We start from the raw sequence: 18,382 nt of genomic DNA, 5'->3' as shown, positions 1-18,382 counted from the left end.
ACTTTTTCTGCAGGCGAGCTACTTTTCAATTGATCAAGTCGTGGGGATCTACCTCATTCATATATGTAATTTATATTTACTTATTTATGAAATATATGTTTTTGTTAACAAGTTAAATGTGTTTAATGATAACGCAAGCATGTTTAACACATATAGTTAATATTGTTAATACATTACAGGTGTTTAATGATAATACAAGTATGTTTAATACATATAGTTAATATTGTTAACAACTTAAAGGTGTTTAAAGATAATACAAGCATGTTTAACACATATAGATTCCTTTCTTTCATGAAGACAAGAATATAAGTTGGTGTATTACCTGATTGTGATGACTTGCATTGATTGGAATCAGACAGTGGTGATGATAACGTCCGCATTTTCGAATGGAGGAGAAAAAAAGTCCTCCTTTCTGTCCAATACCACATGAAAGTGGTTGGTTTTTGGCATCTTATTTGTCCAGCTTCCGTACTCCTTTGTATACACTTTACAAGAAATACATTGTCGGCAAACTCCGTAGCTTGCTAGCTTGTGCACGCCAGCTTTCTGAGACTCTTATTTTGGTAGCGCAGGCAGGATGAAGCAGAGCTTTTATTGTGCAACTGTGCAGTCGGTCTTTGGAGTTTTGACGACAGGTACGGCGCCAGAGTCTGTTGAAATAAAGTGTTTCTCGCCTTCCAGTCGGTCATTTTAATGAGCTGGCAGCAGCCAGCGTCATCTCAGAAGACCCTCGGGTGCCGTGAATGTCAATCAAGTGACGGAAGTGACGTCATAGTGAAGATTTATGATCGCTCATTTTTAGGACTATTTTTTTAATGCCTGGCTGGTGATCGACTGACACTACCCTCCAAGATCGACCGGTAGATCGCGATCGACGTAATGAGCACCCCTGTTCTACATCAATATCGATGTTACAGTAATTTATCATTTTACAGTATTTTCAACCCTTTTTTCTTTCGACTACTCCTCCCACATTTTTCAACTTATTTCAGCCAATCCTTCATTAATATCTGCTCAGTGGCCTTGTGGTTGTGGTTAGAGTGTCCACCCTGAGATCGGTAGGTCGCGAGTTCAAACCCCGGCCGAGTCATACCAAAGACTATAAAACTGGGACCCATTACCTCCCTGCTTGGCACTCAGCATCAAGGCTTGGAATTGGGGGTTAAATCACCAACAATGATTCCTGGGCGTGGCCACCGCTGCTGCTCACTGCTCCCCTCACCTCCCAGGGGGTGATCAAGAGTGATGGGTCAAATGCAGAGGATAATTTCATATACAATCATTGGTGCTTTAATTATTATTTTTTTAAACATTGGTTTTGAATAGGACAATACAACTTGGTATTTTTTACCCCCAAAATTCCCAGTTTTTACAGTATTCATAATTTTTCAAAATATTGGACAATAAAATTTGTACTCCTCCCACCATTCTCACTTACACTTGCCCTTGTTTCCACCTAAAAAATAATCTTGACTGAGTGGGAGTAGATATTCCACACTATCAAAACATATATTTTTGTTGTAGTAAAAATAAACATGAATTTAGCCTGAAATTAGCAAAAAAGCAATACTTGAATTTGAATCTTTACTTTTAACAACAGTAATGTGGGTTCACACCTCATAGGGACCAAATGCACACATCTTTTTTTAGATAGTTTTACATATTTGAGTCATAAAGTTTAAATCCAACTATTACAGCATACATTCATCATTTCTATATTTATAGTACGTTTCAGTACAGTTTCCGATCTTCAACATTGAAATAATTTCTACTATCAAATTATTTCTCTATTCAAACCATTTCAAAGTCCAACTGTTTGTATCCTTCCTTCTATATTCCACTAGCATTTCAACAAGCATTCTTCAATATTCTAACCATTCCTAACATATTTTATTGAAAAAAGATATGTTGATATATCTCCAAAATTAGCTGAAAATATAGTACCGCTGCAGCAAAGAATTCTGGGTAATTACATGTCATTTTCAACGGCTGAATCTCTCCCTTTAACAACAAAAGTTGGACATCAACCTGAAAGTTAGGACGTTTGGCAGAGTGCATAACATACACTATAGAACATGCGTACTCCACACAGAAAAATCCCGAGCCCAGGATCGAACCCAGGACCTTCGTATTGTGAGGCACACGTACTAAACCTGGTTCTACCCCTGTGCCACCGTGCTGCCGGCCAGCATTCAACTAGCATTCTTCAATATTCAAAACATTCATACTGTGCGTTCAAACATATTCTTGCAATAATTGTACATTTCTTCTGCATTCAAGTTTAGCTGCAGAATTGAGGCATTCACACATAATTTCAACAGAAATTGTATTTAGTAGTTACATTAAATGTTTGCATTGACACTCAACTGTACATTTTGTTTATATTTGCTAACAGTGGATTTTACAGCACTATTCTTTACACTTATAATAACATTTTTGTAATAATAAATATGATTTGAACATTACGTTTGTTCAATTAGAGAAAGAGTGTTTATCCTAAAGCAGGGGTGTCAAACGTACGGCCCGAGAGCCGGCTCAGGCCCGCAAACAGGTTTTATCCGGCCCACGGGATGAGTTTGCTAGGACTCAGTGGTCCCCAACCTTTTTGTAACTGCGGACTGGTCAACACTTGGGGGTATGGTATTTTATTTATTTTTTTGTCATAAAAAAATACAATCATGTGTGCTTACTAGAGATGCGCGGATAGGCAATTATTTCATCCGCAACCGCATCAGAAAGTCGTCAACCATCCGCCATCCACCCGTTCTAACATTTAATCAAAACCGCATCCGCCCGCACCCGCCCGTTGTTATATATCTAATATAGACGATGCAAGGCATTAGTGAGGTTATAAAGCTTTTGCCTGTTAAAGAAAGGAGACTGATCCAATGCAGCACAGACATTCAATGCGTGCCACGCTGTCACGGCCCAGACGCACACCAGTGCGCAATCATATGGGAGCCGCGCTGAGCGCACCTCCAAGCGCGTGGAGGTGCGCACCCGCAGGGCGTCTCCACCTGGGCTCGCGCCCGAGGCTTCAGCGCGCACCGCGGCGGCCATCCTACTCGTCGCGGCCTAGCCCTCGCGGCTCTTGCTGCCGGCGACGGCCGGGTATGGGCCCGACGCTCCAGCGCCATCCATTTTCAGGGCTGGTTGATTCGGCAGGTGGGTTGTTACACACTCCTTAGCGGGTTCCGACTTCCATGGCCACCGTCCTGCTGTCTATATCAACCAGGGTGAGCCCCACCCCTTTCGTGAGTGCACTGCGCGCGGAGTGACCCCTGTTACGCGCCCCCGGCAACAGGGGTGGCGGGCGGAGCGCGCGGAGTGACCCGTTACGAGCCCCCGTCCACGGGGGTGGCGGGCAGGTAAGCTGCGCGGGCGGAGCAAGCGGAGTGACCCCTGTTACGAGCCCCCGGCCACGGGGGTGGCAGGCAGGTAAGCTGCTTACCTGCTGCGCGTGACGCCGGCCGCGGCGAAGGCGGACGAGGCGGGGTATCGGTGCGGTGGGCGCGGTGGTGACCCTGGACATGCGTCGGGCCCTTCTCGCGGATCACCTCAGCTACGGCTCCCGGTGGGGCCCTCTCGGGGGAAGGGGCCTCGGTCCCGGACCCCGGCGAGGCGTCCCTTCTCCGCTCCGTAAAAGTGTCCATCTCTTTTTTTTTCTTCTTCTGTTGTGGCATATGCTGTAGGTGCCTGCTCGTTTTTCGTATGTGGGTAACAACATTTAACTATGTATATATATTTCTGAATTGGTTTAACTGCCACCCGCCTGAATCTATTTAAAATCTAATTTTTTTTTATTTCAACCGCCCGACCCGACCCGCGGATCAAATCTAATTTTTTTTTTATTTCAACCGCCCGATCCGCGGATAATCCGCGGATCGGGCGGTTGTGTCCGCAAACCGCGCATCTCTAGTGCTTATGGACACATACGGATATATAATGTAGGAACCAGAAATATTAATAACAGAACTAATTGCACTAATTGTAAGTGTATCTTGTGTTTTTATGTTGATTTAATAAAAAATAAAAAATAAAATGTTTTTTTTAATGTTTTTATTTCTTGTGCAGCCCGGTACCAATCGATCCACGGACCGGTACTGGGCCGCGGCCCGGTGGTTGGGGACCACTGCGCTAGGTATTAAAATTAACCTGAAGTTTTTGAATGAAAGAAACAGCTGTTCTAAATGTGTCCACTGGATGTCGCAATAGCAATTCTTTGTATCTTTGTAGATCAGTGTTTTTCAACCACTGTGCCGCGGCACACTAGTGTGCCGTGAGATACAGTCTGGTGTGCCGTGGAAGATTATCTAATTTCACCTATTTGGGTTAAAAATACTTTTTGCAAACCAGTAATTATAGTCTGCAAACGATGTGTTGTTGTTGACTGTTGGTGCTGTCTGGAGCTCGGCACAGTAACCATGTAATACTCTTCCATACCAGCAGGTGGAAGCCGGTAGCTAATTGTTTTGTAGATGTCGAAAAAAGCGGGTGGCAGCTTAAAAAGGTATCTAATAGTTATACCAAAAATAAACAAAAGGTGAGTGCCCCTAAGAAAAGGCATTGAAGCTTAGGGAAGGCAATGCAGAACGAAACTAAAACTGAACTGGCTACAAACTAAAGAAAAACAGAACGCTGGACGACAGCAAAGACTTACTGTGGAGCAAAGACGGCGTCCACAATGTACATCTGAACATGACATGACAATCAACAATGTCCCCACAAAGAAGGATAAAAACAACTGAAATAGTCTTGATTGCTAAAACAAAGTAGATGCGGGAAATATCGCTCAAAGGAAGACATAAAACTGCTACAGGAAAATACCAAAAGAAGAGAAAAAGCCACCAAAATAGGAGCGCAAGACAAGAACTAAAACACTACACACAGGAAAACAGCAAAAAACTCAAAATAAGTCACGGTGCGATGTGACAGGTGGTGACTTTTTACTGTCAACTGAGTTTCGTTTTTTAATGATTTCTGCTGGTGGTGTGCCTCCGGATTTTTTCAACGCAAAAAATGTGCCTTGGCTCAAAAAAGGTTGAAAAACACTGTTGTAGATGATGCTACATATGTACAAAATAAACCACATGATAATGATCAAACTACATAAATAACATACTGTAATTTGATTTTTATATATTTTTTATCTTGATTGAAAATTAACACCAATGAGTTGACTGATAAACATTATCACATAATTTATCCAGAAAATATAAACGACAAATAAATTATTAAAAAAAAAATACCCCAACAACATTAAGATTTGTACATTTTCAGAATGTGCTTGTTCTATTTTTAAACAAAGAAAACAATCTGAATCTGTCTTTATTTTTAGGTTATCTTGCCGTGATTTTAACAGTTTGGGAGTAGACTTTATTTTACACAATATGGAACTTTTTTGAACGATTCCAGAATATTATCGTACCGTGGCCTTAAAACCGTGACTATATCGTACCGTGAGATGTTGATATTGTTCCATCTAGGGCTCGGCGATATACTCGATATATCGCGGGTTTGTCTCTGTGCGATATAGAAAATGACTATATGGTGATATTCAAGTATACGTTCTCACACAGTTGCTTTTAGCTGCGGCATTACACTACAGGCTCTTCTCACTCCTTATAGTCTCTCTTTCTCACAGAGACTTAAACAAGCGCACCTTCTTACATACGTCACATACGTATACGTCCTCGTTGAGCAGAGAAGTAGCAGCATGGCTAAAGTTAGCTGTGGTGCGAGTGGTAATACGAGAGAAAGAAGGTGCGAATATGGTAACAAATGAAGGAAGAATTAATTCCCAAGAAAAACAGCACAGGGTCCATCGTCTGGCGGTGGTTTGGCTTCAAGCGGGAAGATGTCGAACAGACAATCCTAATTTGTCAAGTGTGGGCCGAAAGCGTTGCTACAAAAAGTAGCATTACTGCTAATATGTAGCATCATTTGAAAAGTCACCCGCTAGAGAATGAAGAGTGCTTACTCCGCATGTCAACATCTGCGTTCGGTGCCACACCAACAAAATCCAGAGGCAACCATTTCCACATCAACACCGTATGAAAAAAAATTGTCCACGACATAAGGAGATAACGTCCACCGGAACCTACCACATAGCGAAGGACATACACTATTTGATTTCCTATTATGCAGCTCATTTTTATTTGAAATATTTTGTTTAAAGTGCACTTTATTTGTTTTAAACTATTGTAGTGGCGTTCTGTACAAAAAGTGCACTTTAATTGAGTGTTGTTTTGATTTGTCATCTTAGCGACATCATGCAGAAAAGTGCACTAATAGCTTGTTTTAAAATGTCTCTGACAATCTTGCACTTTCTGTTTTGGAAATGACATGAATGTTTGTGCCACTGCTTAATAACTGTTTGATAAATACTAGGGGTGTGGGGAAAAAATCGATTCGAATGGCGATTCTCACGTTGTGCAATTCAGAATTGATTCTCATTTTTACAAAAAATCGATATTTTTTTAAATTTATTTTTTTATTTATTTTAATTTTTTGAAATTAATCAATTTAACAAAACAATACACAGCAATACCATAACAATCAGAGGTGGGTAGTAACGCGCTACATTTACTCCGTTACATCTACTTGAGTAACTTTTGTGATAAATTGTACTTCTAAGAGTAGTTTTAATGCATCATACTCTTCCTTTTACTTGAGTATATTTATAGAGAAGAAACGCTACTTTTACTCCGCTACATTTATCTACATTCAGCTCGCTACTCGCTACTAATTTTTATCGATCTGTTAATGCACGCTTTGTTTGTTTTGGTCTGTCAGACAGACCTTCATAGTGCCTGCGTTTCAACAAATGCAGTCACTGGTGACGTTCACTCCGTTCCACCAATCAGATGCAGTCACTGGTGACGTTGGACCAATCAAACAGAGCCAGGGGTCACATGACCTGACTTAAACAAGTTGAAAAACTTATTGGGGTGTTACCATTTAGTGGTCAATTGTACGGAATATATACTTTACTGTGCAATCTACTAATAAAAGTTCCAATCAATCAATCAAAAGTGTGAAGGAAAAAATACCCCTTTTTATTTCAACCGTACATCCCGTCAAAAGCCTAAAGACTGACTGCACAGTTCCTGTCTTCACAATAAAAGTGCCGCTCCATCGCGCCTGCGCTTTCAAAACAAGAGTCTCCGAAAGCCAGCGCAAACAAGCTAGCAAGCTACGGAGTTTGCCGCCAATGTATTTCTTGTAAAGTGTATAAAAACGAATATGGAAGCTGGACAAATAAGATGCCAAAAACCATCCACTTTCATGTGGTATTAGACAGAAAGGAGGAACTTTTTTTCTCCTCCATTTGAAAACGAGGACGTTATCATCACCACTGTCTGATTCCAATCAATGCAAGTCATCAGAATCAGTTAATACACCAACTTATATTCTTGTCTTCATGAAAGAAAGGAATCTATATGTGTTAAACATGCATGTATATTCATTAAAACACCTTTAACATGTAAACAAAAACGGCAAAATAAATAAATATAAATTGTATACTGTATATATCAATGTATGTATATATATATATATATGTGTGTGTGTATATATATATATATATATATATATATATATATATATATATATATATATATATATATGTATATATGTGTGTGTGTGTGTGTGTGTGTGTGTGTGTGTATATATATATATATATATATATATATATATATATATATATATATATATATATATATATGATATGTGTGTGTATGTTAGTCATCAGTTACTCAGTACTTGAGTAGTTTTTTCACAACATACTTTTTACTTTTACTCAAGTAAATATTTGGGTGACTACTCCTTACTTTTACTTGAGTAATACATCTCTAAAGTAACAGTACTCTTACTTGAGTACAATTTCTGGCTACTCTACCCACCTCTGATAACAATGCAATCCAATTCCAAAACAAAACCCGACCCAGCAACACTCAGAACTGCAATAAACAGAGCAATTGAGAGGAGACACAAACACGACACAGAACAAACCAAAAGTATTGAAACAAAAATTTATATTATCAACAACAGTATCAATATTAGTTACAATTTCAATATCGCAGTGATTAAAAATCCCTCATTGACATTATCATTAGACATTTATATATATAGAAAAAAAGAACAATAGTGTCACAGTGGCTTACACTTGCATCGCATCTCATAAGCTTGACAACACACTGTGTCCAATATTTTCACAAAGATAAAATAAGTCATATTTTTGCTTCATTTAATAGTTAAAACAAATTTACGTTATTGCAATCAGTTGATAAAACATTGTCCTTTACAATTATAAAAGCTATTTACAAAAATCAGACTGGGGTAGATCCTGCTGAAATCCTATGTATTGAATGAATAGAGAATCCTTTTGAATCGGGAAAAAAAATCGTTTTTGGAATCAAGAATCGTGTTGAATTGAAAAAAAAAATCGATTTTGAATCGAATCGTGACCCCACGAATCAATATTGAATCGAATCTTGGGACACCCAAAGATTCACAGCCCTAATAAATACAGTTTTGGTCAATTGACGTGTGATTTCCCTCTCTGCATGAAAGTTTAAAATGAGCATATATTAATGCAGTATGAAGAAGAATGTTTTAATGTAGACACATAGAATCATCATACTAGTGTTATTATATGCATCAAGTGTTCATTCAAGGCTAAGGCAAAATATCGCGATATACAGGTAAAAGCCAGTAAATTAGAATATTTTGAAAAACTTGATTTATTTCAGTAATTGCATTCAAAAGGTGTAACTTGTACATTATATTTATTCATTGCACACAGACTGATGCATTCAAATGTTTATTTCATTTAATTTTGATGATTTGAAGTGGCAACAAATGAAAATCCAAAATTCCGTGTGTCACAAAATTAGAATATTACTTAAGGCTAATACAAAAAAGGGATTTTTAGAAATGTTGGCCAACTGAAAAGTGTGAAAATGAAAAATATGAGCATGTACAATACTCAATACTTGGTTGGAGCTCCTTTTGCCTCAATTACTGCGTTAATGCGGAGTGGCATGGAGTCGATGAGTTTCTGGCACTGCTCAGGTGTTATGAGAGCCCAGGTTGCTCTGATAGTGGCCTTCAACTCTTCTGCGTTTTTGGGTCTGGCATTCTGCATCTTCCTTTTCACAATACCTCACAGATTTTCTATGGGGCTAAGGTCAGGGGAGTTGGCGGGCCAATTTAGAACAGAAATACCATGGTCCGTAAACCAGGCACGGGTAGATTTTGCGCTGTGTGCAGGCGCCAAGTCCTGTTGGAACTTGAAATCTCCATCTCCATAGAGCAGGTCAGCAGCAGGAAGCATGAAGTGCTCTAAAACTTGCTGGTAGACGGCTGCGTTGACCCTGGATCTCAGAAAACAGAGTGGACCGACACCAGCAGATGACATGGCACACCAAACCATCACCCAACCATGCAAATTTTGCATTTCCTTTGGAAATCGAGGTCCCAGAGTCTGGAGGAAGACAGGAGAGGCACAGGATCCACGTTGCCTGAAGTCTAGTGTAAAGTTTCCACCATCAGTGATGGTTTGGGGTGCCATGTCATCTGCTGGTGTCGGTCCACTCTGTTTCCTGAGATCCAGGGTCAACGCAGCCGTCTACCAGCAAGTTTTAGAGCACTTCATGCTTCCTGCTGCTGACCTGCTCTATGGAGATGGAGATTTCAAGTTCCAACAGGACTTGGCGCCTGCACACAGCGCAAAATCTACCCGTGCCTGGTTGACGGACCATGGTATTTCTGTTCTAAATTGGCCCGCCAACTCCCCTGACCTTAGCCCCATAGAAAATCTGTGGGGTATTGTGAAAAGGAAGATGCAGAATGCCAGACCCAAAAACGCAGAAGAGTTGAAGGCCACTATCAGAGCAACCTGGGCTCTCATAACACCTGAGCAGTGCCAGAAACTCATCGACTCCATGCCACGCCGCATTAACGCAGTAATTGAGGCAAAAGGAGCTCCAACCAAGTATTGAGTATTGCACATGCTCATATTTTTCATTTTCATACTTTTCAGTTGGCCAACATTTCTAAAAATCCCTTTTTTTGTATTAGCCTTAAGTAATATTCTAATTTTGTGACACACGGAATTTTGGATTTTCATTTGTTGCCACTTCAAATCATCAAAATTAAATGAAATAAACATTTGAATGCATCAGTCTGTGTGCAATGAATAAATACAATGTACAAGTTACACCTTTTGAATGCAATTACTGAAATAAATCAAGTTTTTCAAAATATTCTAATTTACTGGCTTTTACCTGTATATCGTGTATCGCGATATGACCTAAAAAATATCGAGATATTTAAAAAAGGCCATATTCCATCCCTAATAGCTAACGTTAGCACTGGCAGTGTTTGCTTAATCATCCTTGCGTAAGTCAGAAATGTGGTCAGAAATATAACTTTACCAGCGGACGTGTTGAGAAGTTTGACCTCATGGCTTCTCCACATCCAGCCGTCTTTCCCCAGGACGGCGCCCAGGATAGTCCTCATTCTCCTGGCAGCGACAGCCGCAGCCGTGCCGCTGCACAGGATCTGTGGGTGCATATCTAACGAAACTTCCTTACGACCACATTTAGAAAGAATTCAAACGGAACACATCCAGTTTTGTCCTACACCGGCTCGTTACATATGTCACCTCATTTTTTTTGACGGATTGTTTTCGAAGGGGGACAAGCTGTACAGCGAGTTAAAAGTTCCGGGTAGGAACAAGACGGGAGTGACGAGTACTGTGATGTTCCGACGTAACACAGCTTATGACGTTCAACTTCAAAGTTTATATTTCAAATATATTGTCAATATTGAGATTGTATTCACATTTTAATACGTGACTTGTATTTATACAAAACATGTAATTAAATTTAATTATTTACACAAATCTTACAGGTGACGTAATTTACTCCGATCAACTTGCGCGTCTTGAACGTGGGTCACGTGGTCCTTGTGGAGGTTCCTCGGTGACGGAGGCGGAGGCGGCGGAGGAGGCAGGCCGGGGGAGGGGCGAGGGAGGACGGTTGGAGTCGCTATTCGGCGCGCGTATGAGCACCGTGCGACTGCGAGCAGCGTCAAGCCCATCTCCGCTCGGCCGAGCTTGGCGTCTCGTCTCCCCGCAGAGCACCGACAAAGAGGCGCGGATATGGAGGACGTCTGCCGTTACACCCGCAGCCCTGCCTGGGAGGAGCTGGTTAGTCCAACACCCCAATAATTGTCTTTAATTCCACTTTTATTTAGTCTTTATCACTATCATGACTCAAGTCCAATTTAGCACTTTTAAGGACTTTTCGTGTGCTTTACGACCTCTTTCGCTGACATGTGTTGCTTATTTGAAGAATTTGGGGAAAGGAACGTACGTGCGGTGATTCCGGGCGAAGTGAGTCCGTCTTCCCTCCGCACCTCCCCGGCGTTTAGCGAGGAGAGACTTCCCCTGAGCCGGAAGGGAGCGGCGATGAGGCGACTTCACCCCGATAACCTCCTTCTTTTGTCGCCCCGACTCAGGAGCCGGATAAAGGGCCCGGGTCTGCGGCCAGGATCCATCCCCATGTGGTGGGCGCTGTTTCGGTGTCCGGTGCCGCGGACGAGTCGTCTGACAGCGAGGTGGAGCAGGAGGGACCCCAAAAACTCATCCGGAAAGTGTCCACCTCAGGACAGATCAGGAGCAAGGTAAGACACTAATGCAGTGGTTCTTAACCTTGTTGGAGGTACCGAACCCCACCAGATTCACCGAACCCTTCTTTAGTGAAAAATAAAATGTTGTATTTCTTCAAATTCAAGACAAAGTTATATGTTTTTGGTAACACTTTAGTATGGGGAACATATTCTAAGTAACAAATACTTAATTTTGAGTTATTTAGTTAGGGTTAGAGGGTTAGGGCCAGGGTTAGAGGCATTGGCGTTGTTAGGCATATTTTAGGGGGGCTCAAGCCCCCCTAAAATATTCTTAAGCCCCCCTAAATAATTTGGTGTTATATATATATATATATATATATACAATTATATATATATATATATATATATATATATACAATTATATATATACAATTGCAAATGAGCCGTCGACCCCCAGTCAGAACGACTCCAAAACCAACAAAGCATGTAACTGTCGAAAGAAACCTGATTGCCCCCTCAACGGGGGGTGCTTACAAACATCAGTTGTCTACCAATCTAAGGTAATACGCAAGGACATTAACACATCCGACACATATGTAGGATTAACCGAGGGTGAATTCAAAACCAGATGGAACAACCACAAGGCTTATTTCAGGAACAAAAACCTGCGAAATACCACAGAACTCAGCAAACACATTTGGGACCTCAAAGACAATAATGTTGAATATTCAATAACATGGCAAATTCTTACATCCAGCACACCTTACAATAGTGGTAATAAAAGATGCAACCTATGCTTGAAAGAGAAACTGTTTATTATCTACCGTCCAGACCTGTCATCCCTCAACAAGCGCAGCGAAATTGTAACAACATGCCGCCATAGACGGAAACACCTCCTAGGTAACACATGAACCAATCACCACGCCCCTAGGCCAGCCTGTACCCACCCACTCTGTGCCCTATATAAACCATGGTATGCGAATGCTCCCATTAAAATCTCCTGACGATTGAGGGTACCCCCCTCATGAAACAGGCCTGTAGAGATGAAATAGTCTTGTGATTTTTTTCCCCCACACATACATATATATATATATATATATATATATATATTTTTTTTTTACAAATACATATTCATTATAAAGTGGCCCGAATATAAGTTTAAATAAATAATCGTATAACCTGTTATTATTCACTCAGTTTCCCCTCACCGGGCGGTATAGCTCGGTTGGTAGAGCGGCCGTGCCAGCAACTTGAGGGTTGCAGGTTCGATCCCCGCTTCCGCCATCCTAGTCACTGCCGTTGTGTCCTTGGGCAAGACACTTTACCCACCTGCTCCCAGTGCCACCCACACTGGTTTAAATGTAACTTAGATATTGGGTTTCACTATGTAAAGCGCTTTGAGTCACTTGAGAAAAAGCGCTATATAAATGTAATTCACTTCACTTCGTAGCGTAAGGTAGAGAGCCCTTTAGTGCGTCGGTATCCAATCCATTCCACTTGTTCATATAGAAAATGCCCACATCACTCAAATTCCAGTCCGCATTTTTTCTGCGACCTTGCTTGCGGTCCTGCAGGTGTACGAAGCACATTATCTTCCTTTATAATGAGTGAAGCTGCACAAAACCTTGTGTGTGCAATTGTAAATAATTTAGTTTTTAAGTTTTGTGTTTCTTGTAGAATCTATATAAAGTAATATACATTAGCCTATTGTTAAAATAATGAAAAAAAACATCATTAAATATATTTGTTTTATTGTATTGTTACATTAATAGCTGTTGTATTATTATAGGATGGCTTGTTAAACATTTCATAGGATTTTCAGAGGGAGGAAAAACCAAGACATTTAATATATATATGTATATATATAAAATGGAAAATGAATAAATACATAAAAAGAAAAAGAAAAAGCCATCATCCCGGGAGCATTTCATTTCGTCCCGTGCATTTAAAAAAAAAAATAATAATAATAACAATGAATAATTTCTAAGTCTTTGTTAGCCGTTTGTGAAGTTTTGTGCTTGTGCGTAACGTTTGCTCGCATCCTGTGCATCTCCTGGGGGCTAAGCCCCCCTGTCCTTAAAAGCTAGTGACGCCCCTCGTTAGAGGGTTAGGGTTATAATAAGACCGTGCAGAATAAGGCATTAATAAGTACTTAATAATGACTAGTTAAGAGCCAATATGTTACTAATTTGCATGTTAATAAGCAACTAATTAATGGTGAATATGTTCCCCATACTAAAGTGTTACCATGTTTTTTACTGGTGCACAAAATGAACCGTGCATGAACATCACCTTGTTCAAAGACCAACACAGTGCATAAACTCACAACAAATTACACACCTGCAAATCAGTCTGACTTCTGCTGTTGCCGTATCCGTAATACGCCGAAAGGGAGAAGTTTCTATATACACGATGAGTCGGGTGTGTCTTGACCTCCGCCGAACCCCTGAGCCCGACTCACCGACCCCTAGGGTTCGATCGAACCCAGGTTAAGAACCACTGCACTAATGGTTTCTTGTTGATAGTGCAACATGTGGTGATATCCAGTACAAGACTGTGTGATGCTGTGCCGTTGAACACTACTGCAAACGGCAACCACACTAATAAACATATTGTTACATTTATATATATTTCATACAAGTTAGTGGAGTTATATTCTGAAAGGCTTGCATTCTGATGCAACTATTGCATTGGCTCTCATTGGCTTGTGCAGCTGCACTTATAGAAGTGGAATAAAAGTATGCACATCCCAAAATGTGGATAACTTTATTAGGGAGTACAGTGGAATGTTGATTTATGCTTGTGGACCACAATGTAAAGAATCAGCTTTATTGGTCAAGTATGTCACGTACAAGGAATTTGACATGGTACTGTAAATGACTTCAATCAAAAAACGACATGTTTTAGGAACTATGAAAAAAGGATTTTCTAAACAAACATATTTCAGTGTGATGCTGTGCAGTTGAACACCACTGCAAAACTGCAACCACACTAATAAAGATATTGTTACATTCATATATATTTCATACGGTGTGGCGCATTTGGTAGAGTGGTCGTGCCAGCAACCTGAGGGTTCCTGGTTCGATCCCCATTTTCTACCAACCTAGTTACGTCCGTTGTGTCCTTGAGCAAGACACTTGCACCTTGCATGCCAGCTCCCGCCATCAGTGTGTGAATGTGTGTGTGAATGGTTGAATGTGGAAATAGTGTCAAAGCGCTTTGAGTACCTTGAAGGTAGAAAAGCGCTATACAAGTATAACCCATTAACCATTTACAAGTTAGTGGAGTTATCTTCTGAAAGACTAACTTAGATCTGATATCAGGTAAACATCGTTTACTGGCTTGTACCGCTCGAAGTGTTGTATGCAGGGGACCAAAGATTTGGAACCGGCTTAATGAGAGCCTCAAGATGCTGTATCCATTCTCCAACTTCAAAAAGAAACTGAAAACTTACCTATTAACCACCTATCTTTAATGCCTCATGTGGGGTAGACTACTGTTGGGTTTTGCATGGTTGAATGCATTTGTGTATGTATGTATGTATGTGTATGCTTGCTTTAGTACTATTATCTTGTGTTAATCATATAGTGTTGTTGTTTTTGTTTTTTGTTTTGCTTGCTACCATGTTTCATCATTCCATGTATATACTGTCCTCTGGACCCCCTGTCAAAAGCTTCTTCTAGCTTATTTGGGGGACCCTTTCACGTACCAACATCTTTAAATGATGATATTCACTACTATTGTAATTGTTATATGGTATTGTGAATAAACTTGAAACTATAAACTATAAAAAAAAAAAAATTAGCTGCGTGTTAAAAGATGTGTTTTAAAAACAAACATTTCTCGGTGTGAGGCTGTGCAGTTGAATAACACTGCAAACTGCAACCTCATTAATAAACATATTATTACATTAATATTTACTTTTATTTTAGAATGTTGATTTATGCTTGTAAACCACAATATCAGCTTCTCCCACACAATGGAATGATGACAATACAAGACTCCCATAGATAAATGACACATTTTGGTTTCTGTCATAGTCTGTTCCCAGCGCCACTCGGTCTCTTTTGTTTACGTTCCGTTGCCAGGGTTGCTTAGAGTATGCATCGGCATTTACTTTGTTATTAGTGTTTTCACCTGTGGGGGTAGTTATCCCGCCCCTTATTTAAACTTGCATCGCAAACCACTTAGTCTGAGTGGCGACACTTATAAACTTATAAACACTTATGTTTTTAGGCTATGCTAAACTTCACCTGCGCTCCTAGCGACAATTGCTCCGTTGTTTCCCTGTGGTTTTGGAAGTAAAATATCATTCTCACTTCCAAGCTGCTTCCTGCCGTTCATCCTAACGCGACCCATACGCAACAGAAGAGACCCAGCCTGAGTGTATAGCGACGCAGGTTTAAGTAAGGGGCGTGATTAAAGCCCTGGCTATGGAACGTAAACAAAAGAGACCAAGTGGCACTGGGAATAAACTATATTTAAACATAGGAAGAATAACACAAAAACATAAACCAAGACATGACCCGAACAACAGGTCATGACAGTTACTTTATTTACAGTTACCCTAACCCAAGGGTTAGGGTAAATCGTTGAAAGAGCCATATTGGACCAAAAATACAAAAAACAAATCTGTCTGGAGCCGCAAAAAATGAAAAGCTGTACCGTATTTTTCGGAGTATAAGTCGCACCGGCCGAAAATGCATAATGAAGAAGGAAAAAAACATATATAAGTCGCACTGGAGTATAAGTCGCATTTTTGGGGGAAATTTATTTGATAAAAGCCAACACCAAGAATAGACATTTGAAAGGCAATTTAAAATAAATAAAGAATAGTGAACAACAGGCTGAATAAGTGTACGTTATATGAGGCATAAATAACCAACTGAGAAGGTGCCTGGTATGTTAACGTAACATATTATGGTAAGAGTCATTCAAATAACTATAACATATAGAACAGGGGTGCTCACACTTTTTCTGCAGGCAAGCTACTTTTCAATTGATCAAGTCGTGGGGATCTAAATCAATCATATATATATATAATTTATATTTACTTGTTTATGAAATATATGTTTTTGTTAACAAGTTAAAGGTGTTTAATGATAATGCAAGCATGTTTAACACATATAGTTAATATTGTTAATAAATTAAAGGTGTTTAATGATAATGCAAGCATGTTTAACACATATAGTTAATATTGTTAATAAATTAAAGGTGTTTAATGATAATACAGGTATGTTTAATACATATAGTTAATATTGTTAACAAGTTAAAGGTGTTTAATGATAATACAAGCATGTTTAACACATATAGCTAATATTGTTAACAAGTTAAAGGTGTTTAATGATAATACAAGCATGTTTAACACATATAGTTAATATTGTTAATAAGTTAAAGGTGTTTAAAGATAATACAAGCATGTTTAACACATATAGATTCCTTTTTTTCATGAAGACAAGAATATAAGTTGGTGTATTACCTGATTGTGATGACTTGCATTGATTGGAATCAGACAGTGGTGTTGATAACGTCCGCATTTTCGAATGGAGGAGAAAAAAGTCCTCCTTTATGTCCAATACCACGTGGAAGTGGTTGGTTTTTGGCATCTTATTTGTCCAGCTTCTATACTCCTTTGTATACACTTTACAAGAAATACATTGTCGGCAAACTTCGTAGCTTGCTAGCTTGTGCACGCCAGCTTTCTGAGACTCTTATTTTGCTAGCGCAACTGTGCAGTCGGTCTTTGGAGTTTTGACGACAGGTACGGCGCCAGAGTCTGTTGAAATAAAGTGTTTCTCGCCTTCCAGTTGGTAATTTTAATGAGCTGGCAGCAGCCAGCGTCATCTCAGAAGACCCTCGGGTGCCGTGAATGTCAATCAAGTGACGAAAGTGACGTCATAGTGAAGATTTATGATGGCTCATTTTTAGGACTATTTTTTTAATGCCTGGCTGGTGATCGACTGATACACCCTCCGAGATCGACCGGTAGCTCGCGATCGACGTAATGAGCACCCCTGATATAGAACATGCTATACGTTTACCAAACAATCTGTCACTCCTAATCGCTAAATCCCATGAAATCTTATACGTCTAGTCTCTTACGTGAATGAGCTAAATAATATTATTTGATATTTTACGCTAATGTGTTAATCATTTCACACATAAGTCGCTCCTGAGTATAAGTCGCACCCCCGGCCAAACTATGAAAAAAACTGCGACTTATAGTCCGAAAAATACGGTATATAAGTGTTATAATGAAGACCACACATGATGTAAGTGTCTATATTAGATATATTAGCCTACTATCAAAATGACTATGTGTCGCAGCCTGACACAAATCTTTGTTGACAGAAATGTTGAAATGTAATATTTATTCTACACATTTTTCCAACATTAGAAACAATTAGTAAATTAGAGGCTACTCAGAAGGTGAAATAACTCCTGGAAATGACTGGCTTTTAATGGCCAAAGGTATAGATGTGTGTGTCCAAGTTAAAGGAAACGGCAGGCTGTCTTCTTCTAATGGATTTATTACAATCTTTGTGAACTAGGTAACGTTTGCTGTGGTCTGGAACAAGATGGCACACAAACAACTATCTGAAATGCAGCCAATATTACATACAGATAATGTGTCATGAGACATGCAAACTAAATTATATACAAAGAGGATACAAGTCAAGGATATTAAATTAGCTGAAATATACCTAGAAACAAGGCATACTGATGCAATATGTACATACAGCTA

At 39.7% G+C, this 18,382-nt stretch overlaps 2 protein-coding genes across 4 annotated transcripts in view; one reads left to right on the top strand and one right to left on the bottom strand.

Annotated features, from left to right (window-relative positions):
* Window positions 1-10,687, bottom strand: part of vwa8 (von Willebrand factor A domain containing 8) — a 212,249-nt gene extending 201,562 nt beyond the window's left edge. For both annotated transcript variants that reach the window (XM_072914532.1, XM_061970810.2), the window contains exon 1: window positions 10,440-10,687. In XM_072914532.1, the coding sequence (XP_072770633.1) occupies window positions 10,440-10,578 (139 nt within the window). In that variant the 5' untranslated portion in view covers window positions 10,579-10,687. The remainder of the gene's footprint in view (window positions 1-10,439) is intronic.
* A 388-nt stretch (window positions 10,688-11,075) lies between these two features.
* The window catches only part of dgkh (diacylglycerol kinase, eta), a 163,385-nt gene continuing 156,078 nt past the window's right edge, over window positions 11,076-18,382 (top strand). For both annotated transcript variants that reach the window (XM_061970806.2, XM_061970808.2), the window contains exons 1-2: window positions 11,076-11,215; window positions 11,527-11,691. In XM_061970806.2, coding sequence (XP_061826790.2) covers window positions 11,168-11,215; window positions 11,527-11,691 — 213 coding nt within the window. In that variant the 5' untranslated portion in view covers window positions 11,076-11,167. The remainder of the gene's footprint in view (window positions 11,216-11,526; window positions 11,692-18,382) is intronic.

This window comes from Nerophis lumbriciformis, linkage group LG13, assembly GCF_033978685.3.
Source record: "Nerophis lumbriciformis linkage group LG13, RoL_Nlum_v2.1, whole genome shotgun sequence".
Classification (NCBI taxonomy): Eukaryota; Metazoa; Chordata; class Actinopteri; order Syngnathiformes; family Syngnathidae; genus Nerophis; species Nerophis lumbriciformis.
This window is presented reverse-complemented; position numbering and strand designations above follow the sequence as displayed.